At 40.3% G+C, this 21,910-nt stretch overlaps 3 gene segments (V, D, J or C); all 3 read right to left on the bottom strand.

Annotated features, from left to right (window-relative positions):
• Positions 1–580: 580 nt before the first annotated feature.
• LOC129041636 (T cell receptor beta variable 20-1-like) lies at positions 581–4,352 on the bottom strand. The segment is given in 3 exon segments: positions 581–690; positions 3,577–3,900; positions 4,231–4,352. Coding segments are annotated over 3 exon segments (522 nt in total).
• A 7,062-nt stretch (positions 4,353–11,414) lies between these two features.
• LOC129041635 (T cell receptor beta variable 19-like) lies at positions 11,415–11,972 on the bottom strand. The segment is given in 2 exon segments: positions 11,415–11,725; positions 11,863–11,972. Coding segments are annotated over 2 exon segments (360 nt in total).
• A 2,488-nt stretch (positions 11,973–14,460) lies between these two features.
• On the bottom strand, positions 14,461–15,281 carry LOC129041634 (T cell receptor beta variable 18-like). The segment is given in 2 exon segments: positions 14,461–14,861; positions 15,134–15,281. Coding segments are annotated over 2 exon segments (549 nt in total).
• Positions 15,282–21,910: the final 6,629 nt, after the last annotated feature.

Raw genomic sequence — 21,910 nt, 5'->3', positions numbered from 1 at the left:
TAAAATTTCTTCCTATACCTTTTATTAAAAGGAGGATGACCATTAACTATGCAATATCAGGGGCTTCAGACTCTCCAGGGAGTATTTCATCAATAATTACTTTCAAGAAATTAGACATAGTTCCTTTTTTAGGATAAAAGAGTCTTAACTGGTTTTCAAAAATGGCACCAGATAGGAGATTACAGATAAAAGACACTCACATATTCATGGGCAGTTAAAATTGACTACTGATCAGTTAATAGGAGTCACACTGCTCTCCACATTCCAGAATGGAAAAACAGCAGCAGAGGTATGAAGTTGTGAAGTAGCTAATCAAATATTCACCTTTGGACACCTGAGATGGTGCATGTACTATAGCAAATGGGTTGAGACTCTGGGAAACCAGTTCAAGAGATTATTTTTGACATTAAGAGTGGGGATATCCAAGGATATAGAGGAATTAGAAGACCCTAGCTCCCTTGAAACCTCTGAAATTCTTCCCATGGCTTCTCCATTACTGGGAAAAACAGTGCCTCCGTGTGTGTGTGTGTGTGTGTGTGTGTTGGGGAGGAGAATGTAAGAGTCTGTCTTACCTCACCCATCACTGCCTCTGAAAGGTGAACTTGATTTTAAATACAACAAAACACAGAGAGTAGAATATAAAATCAGAACAGAAAGTCCAACACTTCAAAAAGAATTGCTCATCAAAAATTTATGTCATTCAAAATTTACAGGAAATGTGATAGGATTTTATTTTGTTGGTACTTGTCCAAGGAAGACAGAACACAAATTTGGATTGAATGCTGTTCAATGCTGTTGTCTCCTTTCCTAAGGTAATGTAGGTAGGCAGTAGGCTGTGTCCTTGACAGTCAGCTGGTTTGGGAATGGCAGGTCTGAACCCAGCACCATTCCATGCTAAATGTCACTGAAACTTTACATTCCTCAGCTTAACGTAGAGGGAAATAGTGACTGCATGAAGTAGGAACGTAACCACTGTCTCCCTGTTTCATGCCAGAGCCTTAAAAGCTCTTGTCTTTTCCATGGCATTAGTGAAGCAGTGGAATATTTTAAAAGTATTTTACTAGCTCTGTTCTCCAGGCTGAAAACACTAGCAGACTAACAGCCTGCAACTAAAATGGGTCCTGAGTTCAGTGGCAATGGCACAGTCTGAGGTGACTGAACCCAGGTGGGGTATTTAACCACCAGCAACACATGGTCATAGCGGAGACGAAAAGCAGCAGCGTGTCCACCGCGGAATTGGCTTCCATCTTATTCCAGTCAGTTCCACCTTGGTCAGGGGCCAGGTGTCATCTCCATGCTTTCACATTCACCCTTATTGTCTAAACCCCTGTTCTCTGTTGCAAAGGGGTTGACAAGGGTCCAGGTCTGTTGGGTGGTAGGTTGTCTGCTGTGATTAATTCAGCAGCCAATGTCTATATGAGGATGGTAGCAGTTGAGCCACTGCTATTTCACTCCTGGTTTTGACTATAAAATGCCCTTGATCCTTTTCTTGTAAGAACGCTAATCTATTCATTTATTTGTTTTCTCTTCTTTTTGATGCTATATGCATACAATTTTTTTTATCTTAACCTGTGGTTCATAACACACAGGCATTGCTTGTCAATGAATATTTATTTAAAAATATAATAGGAACTTGTAAAACATCTCCTCCTCAACATTATGCAAGATAGACCTTGACAATAATTTAAATGTATAGCCATATAGTTCTCTCTCATTCTATCTCCTGCCATGCCCCAGCCTTATGAAAATCCTGAACTTGGGTCATTATTATTCCCTGCCAGTAGTGTGTTGGTAAAGGGTAAAGGGTTGACAACTAACTCTGGAGGAAAATAAAGCAAACCGTAATTTGTTGTGTTTGCTGATTTCTGTAGTGTAAATGCCCTCACTATGGCCAGTTTCAAGCTAACAAAATGACGTTACTAAAACTGGACTTGGGAAAAATGTATACAGTCAGCTCCCATGAGCTGATAAAGTAGGCTCCAGCATACAACTGGTCTTTGTTTCCTTTCCATATAATTTGATCTAATATATTTTAGTCCTGAAAATTATTTTCTTGACTTGTTTTTAGCTTTATGAAAAGCACATTAGGCTTTGCATAATCTCATTAGACTTAGTTTTTACATTTTCTATTATATTGCTAAGATTCACCTATAACCTTGCTCTTCACTATAGTTCATTCATTTTGACTCATATGAATATGCCACAGTTTATTCATTCACTCTTTTCAGTGCATATGTGGGTTGGTGCCATGTTTTTCTACTGTTTGGTGCTGTTAAAGAACACTTTTGTATTTATGTCTTCTGATATGTGTATGCAAGAGCTTCTCCTGATGTAAATCTAGGAGTGGAATTGCTGAGTCATGGGACATAGGAATCTTCAACTATGAGATAATGTTGAACTGTTTCCAAATGGTTGATAGTACTTATGCTCCCATCAGTAATTTATAAGTAATCCTATGAATCCATACCCTCGCTAACATTTTATATTTCTAAATTTTTTATATTTTGCTAATCAAGTGGATATAGAGCTATGTATCATTTTGTCTTGCTTTGTATTATCCTGATCATCAGTGAAGTAAAATATCTCTATATGTTTATTGGTCATACACGTTTCTTCTATTAAATGTATGATTGTATGTTTTGCTCATTTTCTGTTGGTTCATACAGATTTGTGGTCAATGTAAATGTTTGGTTTCTCCTAGGAAAGGATTTTGACTGTTCCACTTACTGTCTTCAAACTACTGGCAGAACTTCCCAACTCCGTAGACAAGCCATGTTGTCTGAGGTCTTCCTTCTAGGTACCTCTGCCCCCTTTTCCCCTTGACACCTTTTCCAGGAGCCAGCTCACCAGCACCTTCCCTAGCGATACATTCCGTATGGTGTGTACCTAGGTGTAGAGGGTGCTCCCCTCCCTTTGTACCGAGTCTTACTCTGTTCATTCATCAACCCAGACACCATGGAGAACATGATGGCGTTCAACATTTACAGGAAATGTGATAGGATTTTATTTTGGTGGCCTGGTCCAAGGAGGACAGAACACAAATTTGGAGTGAATGCTATTCAATGCTGTTGCTATCCTCCCCTAAGGTAATGTATTCATGCGTAACTCTCTACTTGGCTGCCTCTTGGTTATCTTTGTCTTGAGAGCCCAGCATGATGACAAGAAAGCCAATCGCTGAAGTTTATTATAGGAAATACACAGTGATTATACAACTGTCTTCATATCTACCTCTAGGATTATGTGCAGATCTATTCAAGAATACATGACTAATGTGGCAGAGTCAGGGCAAAATTCCAGGTTTTATAATTTTCAGGGAACTTTCCATGTCCGCTGACCACTTTAGGCCCAACTCTATTGCCATTTCGTGGGTCTCAAACACTACACCTCCTCCACACTCCACACTCACAGTACTTCTTTCTTTTTCTCCCCCTCCCCTCCGCCCCACCCCCTGCACACACACTCCCAGATGTCTCAGTCAGGAAAGCTGTGGTTTTCCATTCTCCATGCTTCCCCTCTCAGCACTCAGGGAGCCCACTGGGGTGGAGGGCAGCTGCAGGGGTTCTTGTCGCGGTCTCTGATCCCCTCCTGGCGCTGTGTCTCTAGCACTGCAGATGTAGAAGCTGCTGTCTTCAGGATGGGCACTTGTCACTGTCAGAGTGGACAAGGTCAAGTTTGGATGGTTGATGGGAAACTTCTCCTTCCTGACGCCTTGCTCATATGTGACCCCAGAGCCCTCATTCAAAGTTGCCATCAGCATGAGGCTCTGTTTCGGGAACTGACGATACCAAAACATAGTTGTGGCCTGAAAGTCCAGGGAACGGCAATCGATCTTCACAGAGGTTCCACTCTTACAGATAACCCTGCTCGGATGTTGAGAGACGACAGCACCAAGCCCGGAGCCTGCTGAAACAGAAGCCAGAGAGAGAGGAGAGCCCAGTGGGAGCCGAGTCAGACAGGATGCCAGGCAGAGCTGAGCTTCACTCCCTCCCTGTGCTCCCAGCTCCTGGAGAATCCTGTTTGTTTTGTGCAATCTTCCCGTCATCTCCCTAGGGCCATAATCCCCCATCTCCTCTGACCGGCGGCTCTTACCTTACCCTTTACACCTCTAGAGAGCAGGGCCTCTCCCTCTCCTTCGATGAGCATAAACAATCCACATTGCCTGGCCACCACTTGACCATGCCAACACACGCACATGCCCACCCAAGCTCCCAGGTAGAAGGAGGCTCATACCTGGCCCCAGAAGCAGCAGAAGCAGCAGCATCTTCCGTGATGGCCTCACACCACCTTCTCTGGGGAGAGTTGTGACCACTGCCTTCATTCACCAGCAAGAAGGGATGACTGATCACAGAATCCCAAGGATGCCCTAGTCTGCCCCCTGGTGGTAATCTTTGCCCATGACTGATGTTACGTCCATCTCTGCCTGTCAAAAAACCATACAGGTCGGGTGAGGTGGCTCACGCCTGTAATTCCAGAACTTTGGGAGTCCGAGGCGGGTGGATCACAAGGTTAGGAGTTCAAGACCAATCTGGCCAACATGGTGAAAACTCGTCTTTACTAAAAACACAAAAATTAGCCAGGCATGCTGGTGGGCGCCTATAATCCCACTCGGGAGGCTGAGGCAGCTACCCAGGAGGCAGAGGTTGCAGCGAGCTGAAATCGTGCTACTGCGCTCCAGCTTGGGTGACAGAGTGAGACCCCATCTCAAAAGAAAACAAAAAACCCATACATTGCCTAAAGTGGCCTAAAGATTTCCCAATTCAACTTCCAAATTTATTAAAGATACACTGAGACATTGTAATGATTTAAGTGAGTTTCTTATAAGGAAAGGAGTGTAGGTTTGGGTAATGAATGGCATTGGAGTCTGTTTGCTGCTTCTGTTTCATATCCTCAAAGTAATGACACCAAGACAACTCAGGGTTGTTAATCACTAGACCTACAGGTTGGCACTACCATAAATATTGATAATGCCCAAGCCAGTGCCTCGGCTGGAAGTCCAATGTTTCTTCATAATCATGTTGAAGCCACTTCATCATTTTCTAAATGAGGTAGTTACCTCATGAGTATCTCACGACAATTTCCCTCATATATAGAGGGACTTAATTCTAAACATTCTAATAATATTGCTCAATTTAGCTAGTATGTTTCTGTGTTAATCACTGTTGAGGCTGTGAGAATAATTAGTTACATTTATTCTATTGTAATGGAGGTCATACTAAGTACTGGACAGTGAAAACAGTTTGTAGGAGGCATAAGAAATTCTTTGATTTGAACAGGCTGGGATACTTGTTTTAATGGATCGATGTTGGAAATGTGTAGCAATTACAAGGAGCTGGAAAGTTTTTTTGAAAGCCCTATGTTTTCATTTTTATAACAGCCTCCCAATTGTGCTTTCATTTAATATTTAGTTCTACTTCTCTGGCATAGGTAGCTAGAAAAGATAAGATTAAGACTTCGCCCATCATATTATGTTTGTGCAATAGTGAAATCATTTTATAACAAATATAGCTATTGCATTATGTTAATATTGACATAATTAATTATGTATCTATTAAAGGGCATCTGTATGCTCCTGTGGCTACATTTTTTATTTCCTGGGTATGTTGGGCCTCATTAAAATGAGGCCACTTCATACTGTAACTGTACTTTTTCTGCAAAGAGTAAGTAGGGACAGCTTGCTATGGGTGACCTCTGGTCCAATATTATGATATGTCTGGGAGGGAGTGGCTGGAAGACCTTCAAATCAGAAGAAAATCTTCCTGTTTATTTTGAGAAACACTAATTGTCCGGTACAGATGGTCTCATGATGGTTCAGTGACTTTTCAGCTTTACAATGGTGCAAAAGCAATATGCATTTCAGTGTGCTCCTTGACTTATGATGGGGTTATATACAGATAAACTGGATATTGTAAGTTGAATTATGATGTTTTCAATTTATGCTGGATTTATCAGGATATTACCTAATGCAAGCCAAGGAGCATCTGGATATTCCTGTAGTGTTTTATCACTGTGTCAACCTAGCTAAGCAAGGAATATGTTTCAGATAACTTTTTTCCTAGTATGGTTCCGGGTTAGAGTTGATCATGGGGAAAGAAATGCATGAAGTTTATAAGGGGAAAGTAAAACAGCTGCTACTGAGTTCTGAAGTCATCACTGGCTCCAGGCAGTGAGGAGTAGCATCAAAAGTGCCAGTGAGTTCCAATTTATGCTGACTTTCCCCTGCTTCACATCTAGCTCTTTATACCGACTGCCAGCCCTGCTGACCAGAAGGGACTGCAGTCCCACCACCAAATTTTCTGAGAACTCACAGGGCTGTTGGCACATACAGTCAGCCATCTTCCATAGATTCCTACACCAGCCCCTTCAGGGTTCCATGTAGTGCATGGATATACCCAACTTAATGCAAAACTTAATGCAAAGTCCAGTTCATCCACCTTCACCAGAGCTGGTTAGAGTTGTTTTTTCTGACCCTTTTCAAACTTTCACTTATCCATCTTCTCCCCAAATTGTGTCAGGCCTCATTCCTATAATAGACTCTTGTGTTCCTTAGTGCTCTTGGTGGCTTTCCTTCCCTGACACTTCCATTTGTGTTACGGGTTTGCCATAGCCCAAACCACACGTTGTCAATAGCTAGTATGTGCTATGACTTTTCATTTTCTGAGACTACTTCAATGCCATCTCTTAAAATTAGTCAATGTGACCAGTTTTCTTGGTGTCTGGGGGACTTCAGTATCCATGAGAACTGTTGGAAAAGGAGATAGAAGTTAGAGTCAGAGGCCTGGCACCAAAGGGCTGTGGCACAAGAAAAGCCTTGGTGTTGGGGTCTGATAGCCCATAATAGGGCTCTACATCTTTGCCAGGGATAAATCTACTACCAGGAATCAAAGTCCATGCAGCAAAGAAGCATGCTTAATAGGGCAGACACAGAATATGATGGATCCTCTTTCTGCTCTGAGTTGGTATGATAAAGTTTTGTGCAAAAACAATGATGATTAAAGATGATGGTTAACACATAGGTAGGTAATTGTAATTAAGTATTGGTAAAATAAAACAATAATACTTGTAGTTATGATACATCTAACATCTTGACTATCCAAAATATTGGAAATCATGAAGGGAACCACAGGTGTTAATTGTCCTAAAGTTTGCATAGGCTTCAGGAGAAGGGTAAAGATAAGACTAATCTCAGATTTTCTTAATATAATTATATAATAAAATGTTACAGTTAACCATCAAAAAATGAAAATGAATTGTGGACCTCTGAAAGGCAAAATAATGAAATGAGAAAAATAGTCAACAAAAATAAGGTCATTCATGAGGGAAGAAGAAACCAAAATGTGAGAAAAATTAATGTACAAAACCAAGCAAGAAACATAACTCAAAACCCAGGAAATCACCTACTATAGAAAACTATACAGAAATACATTTAAGACAATAGACTGAGGATTCTAGTTGTATAAATCATGAGGCTGAAAAAATACACACTGCTTATGAAATACTCACCTGAGGAATAAAAACAACAAAAAGACTACATGTAGAAAGGTTGAAAAAGAAATACTAGACAAATACAATCTTAAAAACATGAAATAGTTTTACTGATGTCATCCCAAAAGGACTTCAATGCAAAAAGAGCGGCAGGGAAAAAATAAGAGTACCAAGTGATGACACAAATTCAAATGGCTGTGGTGTGGTATTTGGTCTTCAAAGACACCAGCCTGATGAAACACACTGGTCAGTGGTCACCTTCTCAGGGGTGCCCTTCTCTTGAATCCGAGCTGGCTGGATTGTGGTGGAGGTGTCACTGCATATTTCTCAGGCTGGGCTGTAAGGAGCCTAGTTGACCACATCTGGGTCTCTTGAATGCTCACAGTTAGGGTGGTCAATGACCATGCAAAAACTTTAGCTGCCTAGAGGTCACCATGCTGTGAGACAGCCCATCTAATCACATCGAAAGGCTGTGTACAAAGGGAAATGCTCAGCGGGTCCACAGCTACTGCAACCAACAGGGGCACAAAAAAGCCACCTTGGACATCCAGCCTAGTTGAGCCTTCAGATATCTCCAGCCTCAGTGACTATCTGACAGTGACCATGTGAGCAGCCCTAAGTGAGAACTGTCCAGCTGAGCCCTTCTGCAGAATCACAAAAGATAATAATATGTTGTTCTTTTAAATCACTAACTTTTGGAGTGGTTTGTTACACAGCAATAGATCGTTGGTCAAGATAATATACTTGTCATTCTAAGCTTTCTAAGTGAGGTATAAAATACATAGACTGCACAAATCTTAAATGTTCAGCCCAATGAATTTTTAAAATGAATATACTCATGTAATCATTACCCAGATCAAGATATAAAATTTAGAATTCCAAAAGCCTTCCTCATGTCTCCCTCAGAATAAATACATAATGCTACCAAATTTAATCACTATTCTGACTACATACTGTATTATTTTGTGTCTACTATATTTTATTCAATGTTATATTTGAAATATCTGTGTTGGAAACTACATTTGATTTTTTTGTGCTGTATTGTATTCTGTTACAGAAATGTAACACAATCATTTCTCCATTGCATTGTTGACAGATGTTGAATATTTTCCAATTTGGGGCCATTGGGAATAAAGCTGCTATTGTGGTAATACCTTTTTCTCACATGTTAAATATCCCTTTCTGCTTCCTAAGAATTCTGGACTATTTCTTCAATTTTTATACAGTTGACAAATTGGTTTTCTGACTTGTCTAATTTACTGTTGGTTATGTTCAATGTGATTTTAAATAGAGCAATTATGTTTATTATGTTAAAGAAATACAGTTCTAGATTAAAATTTTAAATAAATTATCTTTCTGTTTAATAGATGCGATGGCTTCTCAAAACTTGCTAAGAAAACAGTCAGTGATATTTTACATTTTTAAAATTTCCTGTCTTGCACTTCAGATGATATCTCTCTTACAATCTGGTTGTGGGAATGGAGATTATGATGAAACTTCATAGCTACAGTGTTCTTTTCAGTATTAAGATTACCCTGAAAAAAGCAAATGGTTAATAGTTTTACAGTAGAGTTTTTGAAGTCTGTTTAAGCTCTTATGCCCTGCTTTAATAAATTCCTCAACTGAAAGAAAGGAATTTGTGTCCATTCTAGTCACGGACAAGAAAAACAAGGAAAAACAAAATTGTCTATCTCTTACTGTCTTCCGTTTCATTTTCTTCCTCTCATTGGACAGATAGTCTTTCCCAATCCCATCACCTCTGGAGAATGGCTTGTACACAGGGCACAGATAACACTATGGGACTGTGTCTCTCCCACCGCCATGAACGTCCCTGGCTCCATCTTCCGGCTCAGAGAATGACTGATGTGGAGGTATCTGTGAATATGGTCTGAACATTCAAAGTGAAGTATCTTAGAGCCATCTCATTTCCAGTGTTTTACTTACTACTGTCAGAAAACATTAGTTTCAATGACTGGTTGTAGTTCTCATGATACCATATTTTAATGTTCTTTAGATCCTATTCAGGGAGAAATGTCTTTTCCATCTCTATGTTTTAGTATTTTGGTTTCTGTGGGACTCTGTGTGAGTCAAACTCCCATAGGCTACGTAGAAGAAGAAATCCAAAGCTAAACACAGAATCCAGGAAATAATTTGAAGAAAATTCGTGGAGCCAAGGCTTGTGTATTCTGGACAGGGACTCATATTTTTCTAAAAATTTCTTATCCCTGGAAAAAGAGGACAATACAGCAGGACAGACTAAGTTTATTTGATGCTTCTGACTATTTTACAAAAATTTTCAACCAGCAGTTTTAGTTGTATTTGAAGAATAACATAGAAACATCAATTTCTAGAAATGTAATTATATGATCAAATAGACATTTGTAAGTCAACATAAGAATTAACACCACTTACACCACCTACCTTCTAATTCAATGCATAGGTGGCAGAGCATAAAGAGAGAAAGCATAGAAGACAAGATCACCTGGGAAGTTTTACTCACACCTGTGTGCTTAACTATCACTCAAACATTTCTCTCAAGCCCGACCCTCTCTTCTAAGTGCCAGACCTGCACTTACGGAGCCTCTTGGATGTTTCTACACAGATGTCCAAGGAAGGACCACTAGAACAAAAAACTCAATTTTGTTCGATAACTTGACTCCATTCATTTGTCCAAATTTTCTTCCATTGCCATATTCCGGTGGAGGAGGGAGTGTTGATAATTTTTTTCCTGGTATTATCTCATCAATCTTTCCTTTCATAGTTCCCTTAGCCTGCCTCCCTCTTTTGGTGCTTGCCCATCTGGTGAAATCCTACTTGCCCATCTGGTGAAATTTGAATAATAACTTTCATCTCAAAATTTGCTTTCTCTTTGACGCCCTTCCTGATGTCACCAGACAGAATTGGCTGTGTTACTTCCTATACTCCACTAACGTCTCTCATTAAAGCACGTGTCATATGAAATTGTGATTACAGGTTTTGTCTTCTACATTTCTCTTTCCACAGGCTTTTTTATCTTCCTGAAAGAAGGGAAAATTTTCTATTCATTCATTCATTTCTATTCATTCATTCATCTATTCATCTAGCATTCAGTAAAATAGAAAAAAGCTTGGGGTTGTAAGATTAACTTTTCTTTCTTCTCTGTGTCTCTCTGACTCTCTCTGTATGTATATATCTTATATACAACATATAACATATATATAACATATCTGTATCTATTTCATATATAAACATATCTATATCTATATCATATATGACAGGAAACTTCACTCAGCCACTAAGTGGCTATATAAAAACTTTTATATAGTTTTTTAAAATAACTATATAAAACTATAAAACACAGGCACGTTGACTCATGCCTGTAATCCCAGCACTTTGGGAGGCCGAGGTGGGTGGATCATCTGAGGTCAGGAGTTCAAGACCATCCTGGCCAACATGGTGAAACCCTGCCTCTACTAAAATACAAAAATTAGCCAGGTGTGGTGGTATGCACCTGTAATCCCAGCTACTTGGGAGGCTGAGGCAGGAAAATTGCTTGAACCCAGGAGGCAGAGATTGCAGTGAGCTGAGATCATGCCACTGCACTGCAGCCTGGGCAGCAGAGTGAGACTCCGTCTCTAAAAATTAAATAAATAAATAAATAAAACTACAAAACTATAGTTTAAAAAATTATATATATAGTTATATATATAAAACTATAGTTTAAAAAACTGTATAAAACTCATTTTAGTCTCATATAAAGTTTTAGTTATATATAAATATATACATACATAGTTTTAGTTTTATATGTATAGTTTATATAGAGAGTTTTAGTTATAGTTTTTTAAACCTACTTAGTGGCTGAGTGACATTTCCTGCCATCAAAGAGTACAGAGGAGCCCTGCCACCTGGTCGGGGAAGTAGGACTGGGCACATTTATGCACAGAGAGGTGACATCAGTGCTTCACTGTGTCTATACTACTGGCACAGAGATAGAAAGCTGTCGGGTTCTTTTGGGCCGATGTCACAGTGAGAGGAAAGGATTCCTTCTTCTCCCGAGAGACGCTGTACCCTTCAGCTATGTCTCCTTTCTGAAAGTCATTTACTATCTCTGAGTAGTAGATCAATCTCAGCCCTTGCCCTGGGTCCTGTCGGTACCAGTACATGGCATCGTGGTTCAAATTCTGTTCACAACTCAGGGTCACATTCTGTCCTTCCTTTCTGAACAGGTACTTTGGGGACTGAGTGATTCCACCATCCACGGTGTCTGGAAAAGAAAGAGAGGCATGCCTGAAGTACAGCCCAGGGAGGCGCCTGATGCTGCTGTCCCTCAGGGAGGAAGGCCTTAGATTTGGAACTTGCAGCATTCCAGATGGGAATTTTCTCCCTGAACCCAGGACTCACTTGCTCCGAGGAGACAAAGGACCACACAGCAGAGCACCTGGTTGCTCATAGTGGAAAGGGGGTCTTCTTGTAGCTCCAAGCACTTGTTGGAAGAGAATGAGAAAAGAGGCTTGGCTGGGGGGCTTCTCCTGGCGTAATGTGCAGAGTTTGTCAGAGGCTGGAATGAAGGGGTGGGAGGTTCCTGGAGATATTCAATACAGGCTTCCTAATTTTGTAGATGAGGAGACAGGACAGAGAGCAGAGTCATTCGCACCTCCCATAACTCTGCATTGCATCTGTGCTGAGGGGGCTGGCACCCCACGTTTCTGGGCCAGAGTTTCACTCCAATTGGCCCATTGGTTTTTATCTTTCCAGCAACCATAAGGTTTGGGTTACTCTAGGAGCACTGTAGACACTCTGATTATACAAGAATGTGGAATTCATTTATTTTTCCTTTTTTAAAAAAAACATTGATACCTAATATGTATACCTATTTGTGGGTGCCTGTGGTATTTTGTTACATGCATAGAATGTGTAATGATCAACTCAGGGTATTTAGGAAGTCCATCCCCTGGAGAACTTATCATTGTTTACGCCCTCAGCTCTCTCAGGGAAAGAGTGACTCCTGGGGTCTGGCCAGCAGTGCTGTGGCCACTGTGACAACCTACTGCTTAGCCATCCTGCTGCACAGAGCCCAGCGCTGCTGTTCCAGGCCCCTCATGCAATTGCACCAAGACCTCACCTTCTCTGACCACCTTCTAAATGGCTGGTTTCACTCATGTCCTTCTCATTCTCCTACTTGTTTCTTTGCCTTTGTTCAATGTCCTGACTAAATTTTCATTTGGGTTTGTTCTCCCTTGGTCATCTTTTAACTTATTTTTCATGACTGGGATAATTTTGTCTTTTTCTTTCATGTCCCTCCTGAGTTCAATCAATTTCTTTTTTTGATGTCTTCCCATTTTGGCCATTTCTAGTCTGAGTTTTTGAAGTCCTGGTCTGGTTACGGTCACTTATATCCTCAGCTGCTTCCTTGAGTGTATTTATTTCTGTTTGGAGTGTAGACTTACGTTTTCTTCTGACTCATGATTGCTTTTGAGGTGAGGGAACAGGGAACAGAGGTGAGATGTTTTCCTTTGTTGTACGGGTATGACTTTCATCTTGCTCATTTTCATGTTATTGAGGTGTTTTACAAAATTCCTAGTCTAATGTTCCTTTGGCCATCATTCTAGCAAAATCCAGACTCCTTAGTGAGCTTTGTTTGTTTTCATAGTGGGGCTGGTTGTGGGTCCTCTTAATTTGTGATTTCCTTTTGTTTTGCAGAATTCTCAGTTTCCCCCTTTTTCCTCTTTTTCTCCTCACTATTGAATTGCCAGAAGACCCTCTTTCTTCCTCTATGCCTTTTTTTCCCCTCGCTGTAAAGCACTACCTTTGGAAGACTGTTCCTTTAAATTACATGTCTGGTGCTTTAAATGGCATGAAGTTTGGAATCCATCTTCTCTGCAGCCTTGCTGGGGTCTCAGGGTTGGTCTTTTTCTGGAAATCTCTCTGGATCTTTCTCAGGCTCCCCAGCCGGTGTCCCTCTTCTGTCTTCCTGGAAGATTTTCTGAGTTTTTCTCCTTTTGGGTGAAGTGAGGGAGGGGCAGGAGTACATTAAATGATTTCAGAAAATCAAAGGGCAAAAACTGCAGTGGAGTCACATGGTCTATACTCCAAGCTGGTGAGGCTGGACTTAGTCTGCACATGTATTTGAAATGACTTTGCTTTTGTCTGCCTTTTGATTTTATGAAATTGTTTCATCAAAGCAAATTATAACAAATCTTTTTTCTGTAGGTGGCCTATATCTGTTGAGTGATGAGAAAAAAAACAAACATTAAGACAAAAAATTGAGGTAACACATTTCTAATGAACAATATCTGTGGGCCAGACCCTTTCTCTAAATTCTAGACAAATTTATCCAACTCTACTTCCATCATCTCTCAGATGTTCTATAATTTTATAGCAGGAATTCTTGAACCTAGCATCCATACAAACCTGCACAGGTACTCGGCAAGGAACAGAACAAGAATTGTGCCTAAAAGAATGCTAAGCAGCATAATGTGAGATAAAAATCATAACCCTTTGAGCCAAATGCTTTCTGCCACCTTCTGAAACGTACTAGGTTTCCTTCTCCCTTCCTTCCCTTCCCTTCCCTTCACTTCCCTTCCCTTCCCTTCCCCTCCCTTCCCCTCCCCTCCCCTCCCCTTTCTTCCCCCATCTCTCTGTCTCTTTCTTTCTAAAAATTAACTCCTAGAACCGTAATTTCCCTTGGTGAAAATGAAGAAAGCACTTCCTTTGCTTGTGTGTCTTGGTGATTAAACAAAAGTATTGATGTAAAGCATGAAATATAGAACTTGACATACAGTATGGAGTAAAAAACAGAGTTACACTGCTATGTGTTTTGAAACTGACAAATTAAATCAATGTTGAAACTGAAAAATTATGTCTAGTTCTTAAAAATCTTTATGTTCTTTGGATGACAGAGTCTTAGTTTCTGAGCATAGCCTGGGATGTTTCATGCTATTCCTACAATCCTCCCCTATTTCCATCCTCAACTTGCAGAATGCCTTAGAGCTGACCTGTTCACTGTACAGGTAACGCGTTTCCCTTCCCAGCCCACCGCTGTTTCCAAGGCAGGTCTGGAGGATGTTTGTGGACTGAGAGGATGTGGCTCTGCATCAATGTGGGTGGTGAGCTGGCACAGAAATAAGCTGCTGAATCTCCTCGCACTGCCTGCTGGATCCTCAGGATGCTGGGGCCCTCTTTGGGAAATTCAGCAGAAAATCGTTCCTTTGGCATTCCTGACTCATCTATGATTTTTTCTTTCTGGAGATAAACCATGAATTTCAGACCTTCCTCTGGGAGCTGTCGATACCAGTAAACATAACTGTGTCCTTTCATTGGGCTGCATCTCAGTCTTGCCTCCTGTCCCCTCCTCCTGACCAGGTGTCTTGGGTTCTGTGTGACGCCGGCATTTGAGAGACCTCAGAGGAGAAGAGACTGCATGAGACAGAGTCATAATGGCAGAAGGATGAATGTCTTACAGTGAAGGAGCCTGTTTGAAGTCTCCTGCATTCATTTAAAAACTCGCATGAATTTTGCTTTTTATTCCATAATGCAATTATTTGTTTTCATATAAATGTCAATACCTTTCACAAAATATTTGGTCAACACAGAGGTCCAGGGTATATTTGAGAATCTGCTGTAGAGCCCAAAACAAAGCCCAGTGATGGTGATCCTTTAGCTGAAAACTCACCTGCCCCCAGAAGACAGATGACCGCACAGCAGAGGACTCTGGTGTCCATAGCAGAGTTGGCCATGGAGGGAGCCCACAGGCAGGGCAAAGGCACTTGCTGCAGCATGTCAGGGAACCAGACCTCACAGCTGCCTCCTACAAGGTGCATCTTCCTGTGAGGTCACCATTTCCAGTGGGTCCTATGGTTTCGAGAACCAATCTTATATGTCAGTTAAATGGTAGATCTTTTGTTCTAACCTATAAACACAACCTAGCTTAGTGTGTGTTTGTGAGGTTAGTGTTGTGAAGTAAGCACCTCTATTACTCATTCTTTTTCCCTCTTCACCTTTTTTTTTTTTTTTTTTTCCAAGACTGGATCTAGCTCCGCTGCCCAGGCAGGAGTGCAGCAGTGCAATCATATCTCATTACAGCCTCAGTCTCCTAGGATCAGTCAAGTGAGTCCTTCCTCTCAGTCTCCCAAGTAGCTAGGACTACAGGCCACTATACCCAGATAATGTTATTCATTTTTTTCATAAATGGGATCTTGCTGTTTGCCCAGGCTGGTCCCAAATTGCTGGGCTCAAGCAATCCTCCCACCTCAGCCTCCCAAGTAGCTGATCTCTCCACTATTCTTATTTTTTGTTCCCTTATTTTCCTTTTATTGGCTCATATAATCTTTCTATTTTCTGGCTGTTGCTGAGTAGAGGTATTGACAAGAGGTGATACATAGATGCACCCATTAAGAGACAGGGAAGTGGACACCAACATTGCTGGAGGGAAAATTCGAGATAGAAAATGATTTCACATTGTCTCAGTTTGCTTTTTTGCTCCTACACCTCAGCTAAGGGATGGCTTCAAGCATTTTGAGGGAACTTTAAGATTTGTAATTCACTTTTGTCACCTTCGCTTATTCCACTTGAATTTTCGATATAAGTAATTCAAAGAACAAACTCTAAAAAGACTTCCCCCTCTGACCTCAGATCCCCTTATTCTGCATACCTATCTGTATCATTCTCTGTAGTCACGCATGGGATGCCTGTGTTTGAGAGATCTTCCTTCCTCCTTTTTTATTTTTTATTTATTTTTATTTTTTTATTTTTATTTTTTGAGACAGAGTCTCGCTCTGTCACCCAGGCTGGAGTGCAGTGGCGCAATCTCGGCTCACTGCAAGCTCCACCTCCCGGGTTCACGCCATTCTCCTACCTCAGCCTCCTGAGTAGCTGGGACTACAGGTGCCCGCCACCACACCTGGCTAATTTTTTGTATTTTTAGTAGAGACGGGGTTTTACCGTGTTAGCCAGGATGTTCTCCATCTCCTGACCTCATGATCCGCATGCCTTGGCCTCCCAAAGTGCTGGGATTACAGGTGTGAGCCACTGCGCCCAGCCCCTTCCTCCCATTTTTCTGTCCTTTCTTATCCTGTAGCATTGAATAAAAATTATGTGAAAGTCTACTTTGTCCCAGGCATAGTGAAAAAAAGATACAAGAAGCAAGGCACAATCTCATTCCATTGGATAGGCACCCCAGAGGAGTTAGGTGTGTGACTTGCACCTCTAGGACCCTCCACACTTTGAATAATAAATAAGATCATGTTAACATTTAGTGTCCAAATAATAATGACTCATGGTCTTACTCATATCAGGATCCTAGAGATCCAAAAATATAGTCTTCTTTCTGATGTTGGAGCTGTAATTTTGAATATTTTCATGTTGAGTGTCGACATTTTCTTTAAAATTGAAATATAATTTACATACCATAACATCCACCCTTTCAAATATATAATTAAGTGGTTTTTAGTATATTCACAAAGCTGCAACCGTCACCATGAATTCCAGAATATTTCTATACCCCAGAAAGAAATTCTTCATCATTAGATGTCATTTCACATTTATTCCTTCCCACAGCCCATGACAATCATTAATCTATTTTCTGTCTTTAAGGATTTGCTTATTTTAGACTTTTGTTGTTGTTGGAGACAGTCTTGCTCTATTGCCAGGCTGGAGTGCAGTGGTGCGATCTCGGCTCACTGCAACCTCTGCCTCCTGGGTTCAAGTGATTCTCCTGCTTCGGCCTTCTGAGTAGCTGGGACTACAAGCGCGCACCACCATGCCCAGCTAATTTTTGTATTTTTAGTAGAGATGGGGTTTCACCATGTTGGCCAGGCTGGTCTCGATCTCTTGACCTCATGATCCGCCCGCCTTGACCTCCCAAAGTGCTGGGATTACAGTTGTGAGTCACTGCACCCGGCCTATTCTAGACATTTTAAATAAATGAAGTCCAACAATATGTGCCCCTTTGTGCCTGCCTTCTTCACTTCGTACAGCTTTTCAATGTTCATCCATGGTATAGCATGTATCAGTGCTTTGTTCCTTTTTATCACCAGTTTTATTTTATAAATAAAACCTATTTAGTTAATCCACTCATCAATTGATGGATATTTTCACTTTTTGACTAATATGAATAACACTGTTTGAAGTGTGCGTATAAATTTTTTACGTGAACATATTTTTTTATCGTCTTGGTGGTATACCTAGGAGAGGGATGGCTGGGTTACATGGTCATTCTATGTTTAACTTTTCAGTAACTGCTGGACTGTTTTACACAATGGCACCAGCAATTCTTGAGGGTCCCCATTTCCTCACATCTATGCCTACACCTGTGATTGTCTGGGTATATTTATTACAGCCTACTGGTATCTCATTGTGATTTTGATTTGCATTTCACTAACGACTAATGATGCTGAGCATCTTACATGTATTTTTTGGCCATTTGCAGATCTTCTTTGGAGACATGTTTAGATCCTTTCTCATTTTTAAATTAGGTTATGTGTCTCTTTGAGTTGTAAGAGTTCTTTATATATCCTTGATACAATTCCCTGTGAGATATATGATTTGCAAGTATATATCCATTTTGGGGTTGTCTTTCTTGAAAGTGTCCTTTGAAGCACAGACTTTTAAAAATTTGATTAAGTCCAATTTATCCTTTGGTTGCCTGCGTTTTGAGTTTCATATTTAAGAAGTCACTGCCTACTCTGAAGGATAAGTCCCTGGATGGCCTTGGCAATGCGGATCTCCCTTTTCTCTTTTATAGTTCTTAAGAATAACTGTAGGATGTGCTAGCAATACCACATCCTGTGATAATGAGGAACTAGCAGGAAAATCCTGGCCTCTGTTCTTGTCTCTCCTGGAACAGGATGTCCTGCAGTGCTTTAACCCATTAAATGTAGCCCCTGGGTTTAAAACCCAGGACAGAGTGCACTTTCAGAGTCTCTCAGCTGCAGTGCAACATGAGGCATATGCAGGCAAGACTCCACCCATCCTGGGTAGCTTTTCTGAGCCTTGAGAGACAAACTCACCATGAATCCTAAGCTTCTACTGTCCTTTGCTGCCTATCTGTGAGTAATAAAGTTGCTTTGCTCAACTTGTTATATGAATCATGCAAGTGATGGAATTTGCAGTTCAAGACGCAGTGGGCTGAAGTGGTGGTTGGCATGGTGATGACCTCCAGTATCCTTCACGCATTTCTCCCTGGAAAATGAACACAATCCCATGGAATTAGTAACAGTACACAGCGAATCTGCTTCACGTATACCTGTTAGAATAGGCAGGCAGATATGAGGAGGGCATGAGAGACCCCTGTCCCCTCTTCCCCCGACCCCCACCACACACACTCCAGAATGTCAGGTGATCATCAGGTGATGGTCAGGTGGTTGTTAAACTGTCTCTCAAAGATGATAATTAGTCACAGCCAGCATCGGGGAAAGACAGTTTCCACATAGATAAAAAAAACGTCTAGAGCCTGTGATCAGCAGCTTCCCGATAAGATCTCTGGAGTTGGGCGAGTGGGCTCGAGCATGTGCACAGAGGCTAAATGACGGAATTTAACTAACATATGACTCTAGGAACACCCCACTGGTAAGGGAAAAATGCCTCAAGTGAGCATGCGCACGACTCCAATAAGAACACTACACGCGCAGCCGCTCCCAAGTGCTGGCAGGCCACTGAGCACACAGACAGCTTGCCCCAAGGTAAAAACATCAACGGAGGAGAAACACAAACCCTAGAACCATGATGATGTGTAAAACCCCAAGTCAAGGGCTAAACAGGGCACTTAGGTCTCTCAGGTCACTTGCTTGGCCCTCTTCCAAGTATACTTTGCTTCCTTTTACTCCTGCTCTAAAACTTGCCTGGGTCTTTTCCTCTGCCTTAAACTTCTGCCCCTTGGCCAAATTCTCTCCTCCTAGGAGCTAGAAATGAGTTTACTGCAGACCCATATGGATTTGCTGCTGGTTACATACACACCAAGGTCACAAAGATGTATATCTATGCCTTCTTCCAAGAGTTTTAGCTTTTACATTTAGGTCTTTAATTCATTTTGAGTTATTTTTTGTTTATGGTATGAGACAAGATCCAACTTCACTCTTTTACACATACATACACAGTTTTCCCGGTACCATTTACCATTCTTTCCCCATTGAATGGTCTTGGCTGGCACTCTTGTCTAAAATTAATTGCCCATAAATTTATAAATTTATTTGAGGGTTCTCAATTCCATTCCATTGATGTATATGTTTATCCTGTTCCAGAACCATACTGTTTTGAATAATGTAGTTTAGTAATAAGCTTTGAAATTGTGAAGTGTGAGTTGCCCAATATTTTTTCTACTTTTACAACATTGTTTTGGCTGATCTTGGTACTTGGGACTTCCATAGGAATTTTTACTTTGGTTTGTCAATTTCCAAAAAAAAATACAACTAGAATTTTGAAATTTTGATAGAGATGAATCTATAAATCAATTTGGGGAGTGTTGCCACTTAACAATGTTAAGTCCTCCAATCCATGAACATGGAGTATCTTTCTATTAGGTCTTTAATTTCAACAATATTTTGCACCTTTCAGTCCACAAGTCTTTTCTGTTTTTTTTTGTTTAATTTATGCCAAGATATTTTATTATTTTGTTGCAATTATACACATAAATCTACTCTTAATTTCATTTTCATATCATTGCTAACATATAGACATACAATAGAACTTTTGGTATTAATCTTTTATTCTGCACCTTGCTGAACTTGCCTGTTAAATCTAGTGGAGTTGTGTGTGTACATGTGTATGTGTGTGAGAATTCATATTTTCTATATACAAGATTATGTCAAGTGTCAACTGTAATTAGAGATTGTGTTATGTCTTCCTTTCTAGTCTGATTGTCTCTTATTTTCTTAAAATGACTAATTTCCCTGGCTAGAATGAGGTTGTTGCAGGTTGACTTTTTTCTTTCGGTACTTTAAAAATGATGCTTTTCTGTTTTTTTCCACTGGATATCCCAGAAAAAAAAATTGTCCGTACTTTGCCTAGACTCACCTGCTCCCAATAGACAAAAGCTTTATGGAAGAATTTCCACTCGTCCATTACAGAGTGCAGCAGAGAATGCACACCTGCAGCTTCAGGTACCAGCTCTGAGAATGGTGAGAAACGATGCTGAACTTGGAGTTCTGCGTGGATTCACATGCAGATTTTGTTTATTCTATTAAATGACAGAAGCCATAGATGAATGGAATGGTTCCTGGCTTAGATGAAGATCTGTTCTAAATTTTAAAATTTTAGATTCTCTACGGTCTAATTTTAAGCTACTTTTTTGGGGTATTTGTGTGTGTGCCTGTGTGTGTGTGTCTGTGTGTAAGCCCTGAAGTGTAAGGCAGCAGTGAGTGAGGTCACTGGTCATAGAATGAGCAGATAGTGAGTTTGTTTTGATTATAAGGATAGATGTGAGGATATCTCAAATGTGCCTCAATTTCAAAATGATCCCATTTGAATTTGTATGTCTCCTTTATTGAATATTCTCTTTCATCTGTGTTCCCTGGATTTGTTGGCCACATTTTTATTCTTGAAATCCAAGGTCACCTTAATCCCTCTAATCTCCCTCACTTTTTACAGCAGACAGTGTTAAAATTTTGTTCATTCTATATCCCAAGAGTTTATTCTCCTCTTTCAAATTCTGTTACTGTTGTTTCAGTTCAAAGCCTCATAATTTCTTGTCTAGGCTATTCCAATAATTAACTTTTTCTTTAAGAAATTTATTTTATTGTTTGTGCTATGAGACTTACCCTGCTAACACATTTTTGAGTGTATAATACAGTATTGTTAGCTATAGGTTAAATGTGCTACCTTTTTTCTTTCCCATTTTAACATCCCTCCATTTAGTTGCTTTTGACAACTTTGTCTAATATATAGATGACTAAATTATTTTCTGGCTCAATAATATGAAAAGATCATTTTTGAAATCAAAAGAAAATTAAAAATCTTTGGATTCTCTATGGCTTAATTTTAAGCTACTTTTCTTGACTTCACCCCTAATGACATTACACTGCTCCAGTTTTGCTGAGCCCATGTGTGCCTTCCCACTTCAGTGACTGTCCTGCTCCCCACTCTGCCTAAACTTTCATTTTCTAATTCCAATATCCAGTGCAAGAATCATTCAAGATTGCTTTAAAACATTCTTTTTCTGCCAATATTCTTGGTTTTCACCTCTAACGAGCAAATGGAGCACTTTCTTTATGTCTATCTTATGGGATTTCCCTCATCCTCTACCACTTCTGTTTTAAGTGTATGTGCATGTGTGTGTGTGTATTTGTGTGAATGTATCTGTCTGTGAGTGTAGCTGTCTTTCTTCCCACTAAATGGTATGTTCCTAGAAGGGAAAGTCTTATTCTTCTTTGTGTTGTTAATAACACAATGATTAATAACATTTATCATAGTCCCTGATGTGGAGGAGCTATTATTTAATAACTCTCTAAATTAATTA

The sequence above is a fragment of the Pongo pygmaeus genome, chromosome 6, assembly GCF_028885625.2.
Source record: "Pongo pygmaeus isolate AG05252 chromosome 6, NHGRI_mPonPyg2-v2.0_pri, whole genome shotgun sequence".
Lineage (NCBI taxonomy): Eukaryota > Metazoa > Chordata > Mammalia > Primates > Hominidae > Pongo > Pongo pygmaeus.
Note: the sequence above shows the minus strand (reverse complement) of the source record. Positions and strands in the feature narration are given on the sequence as shown.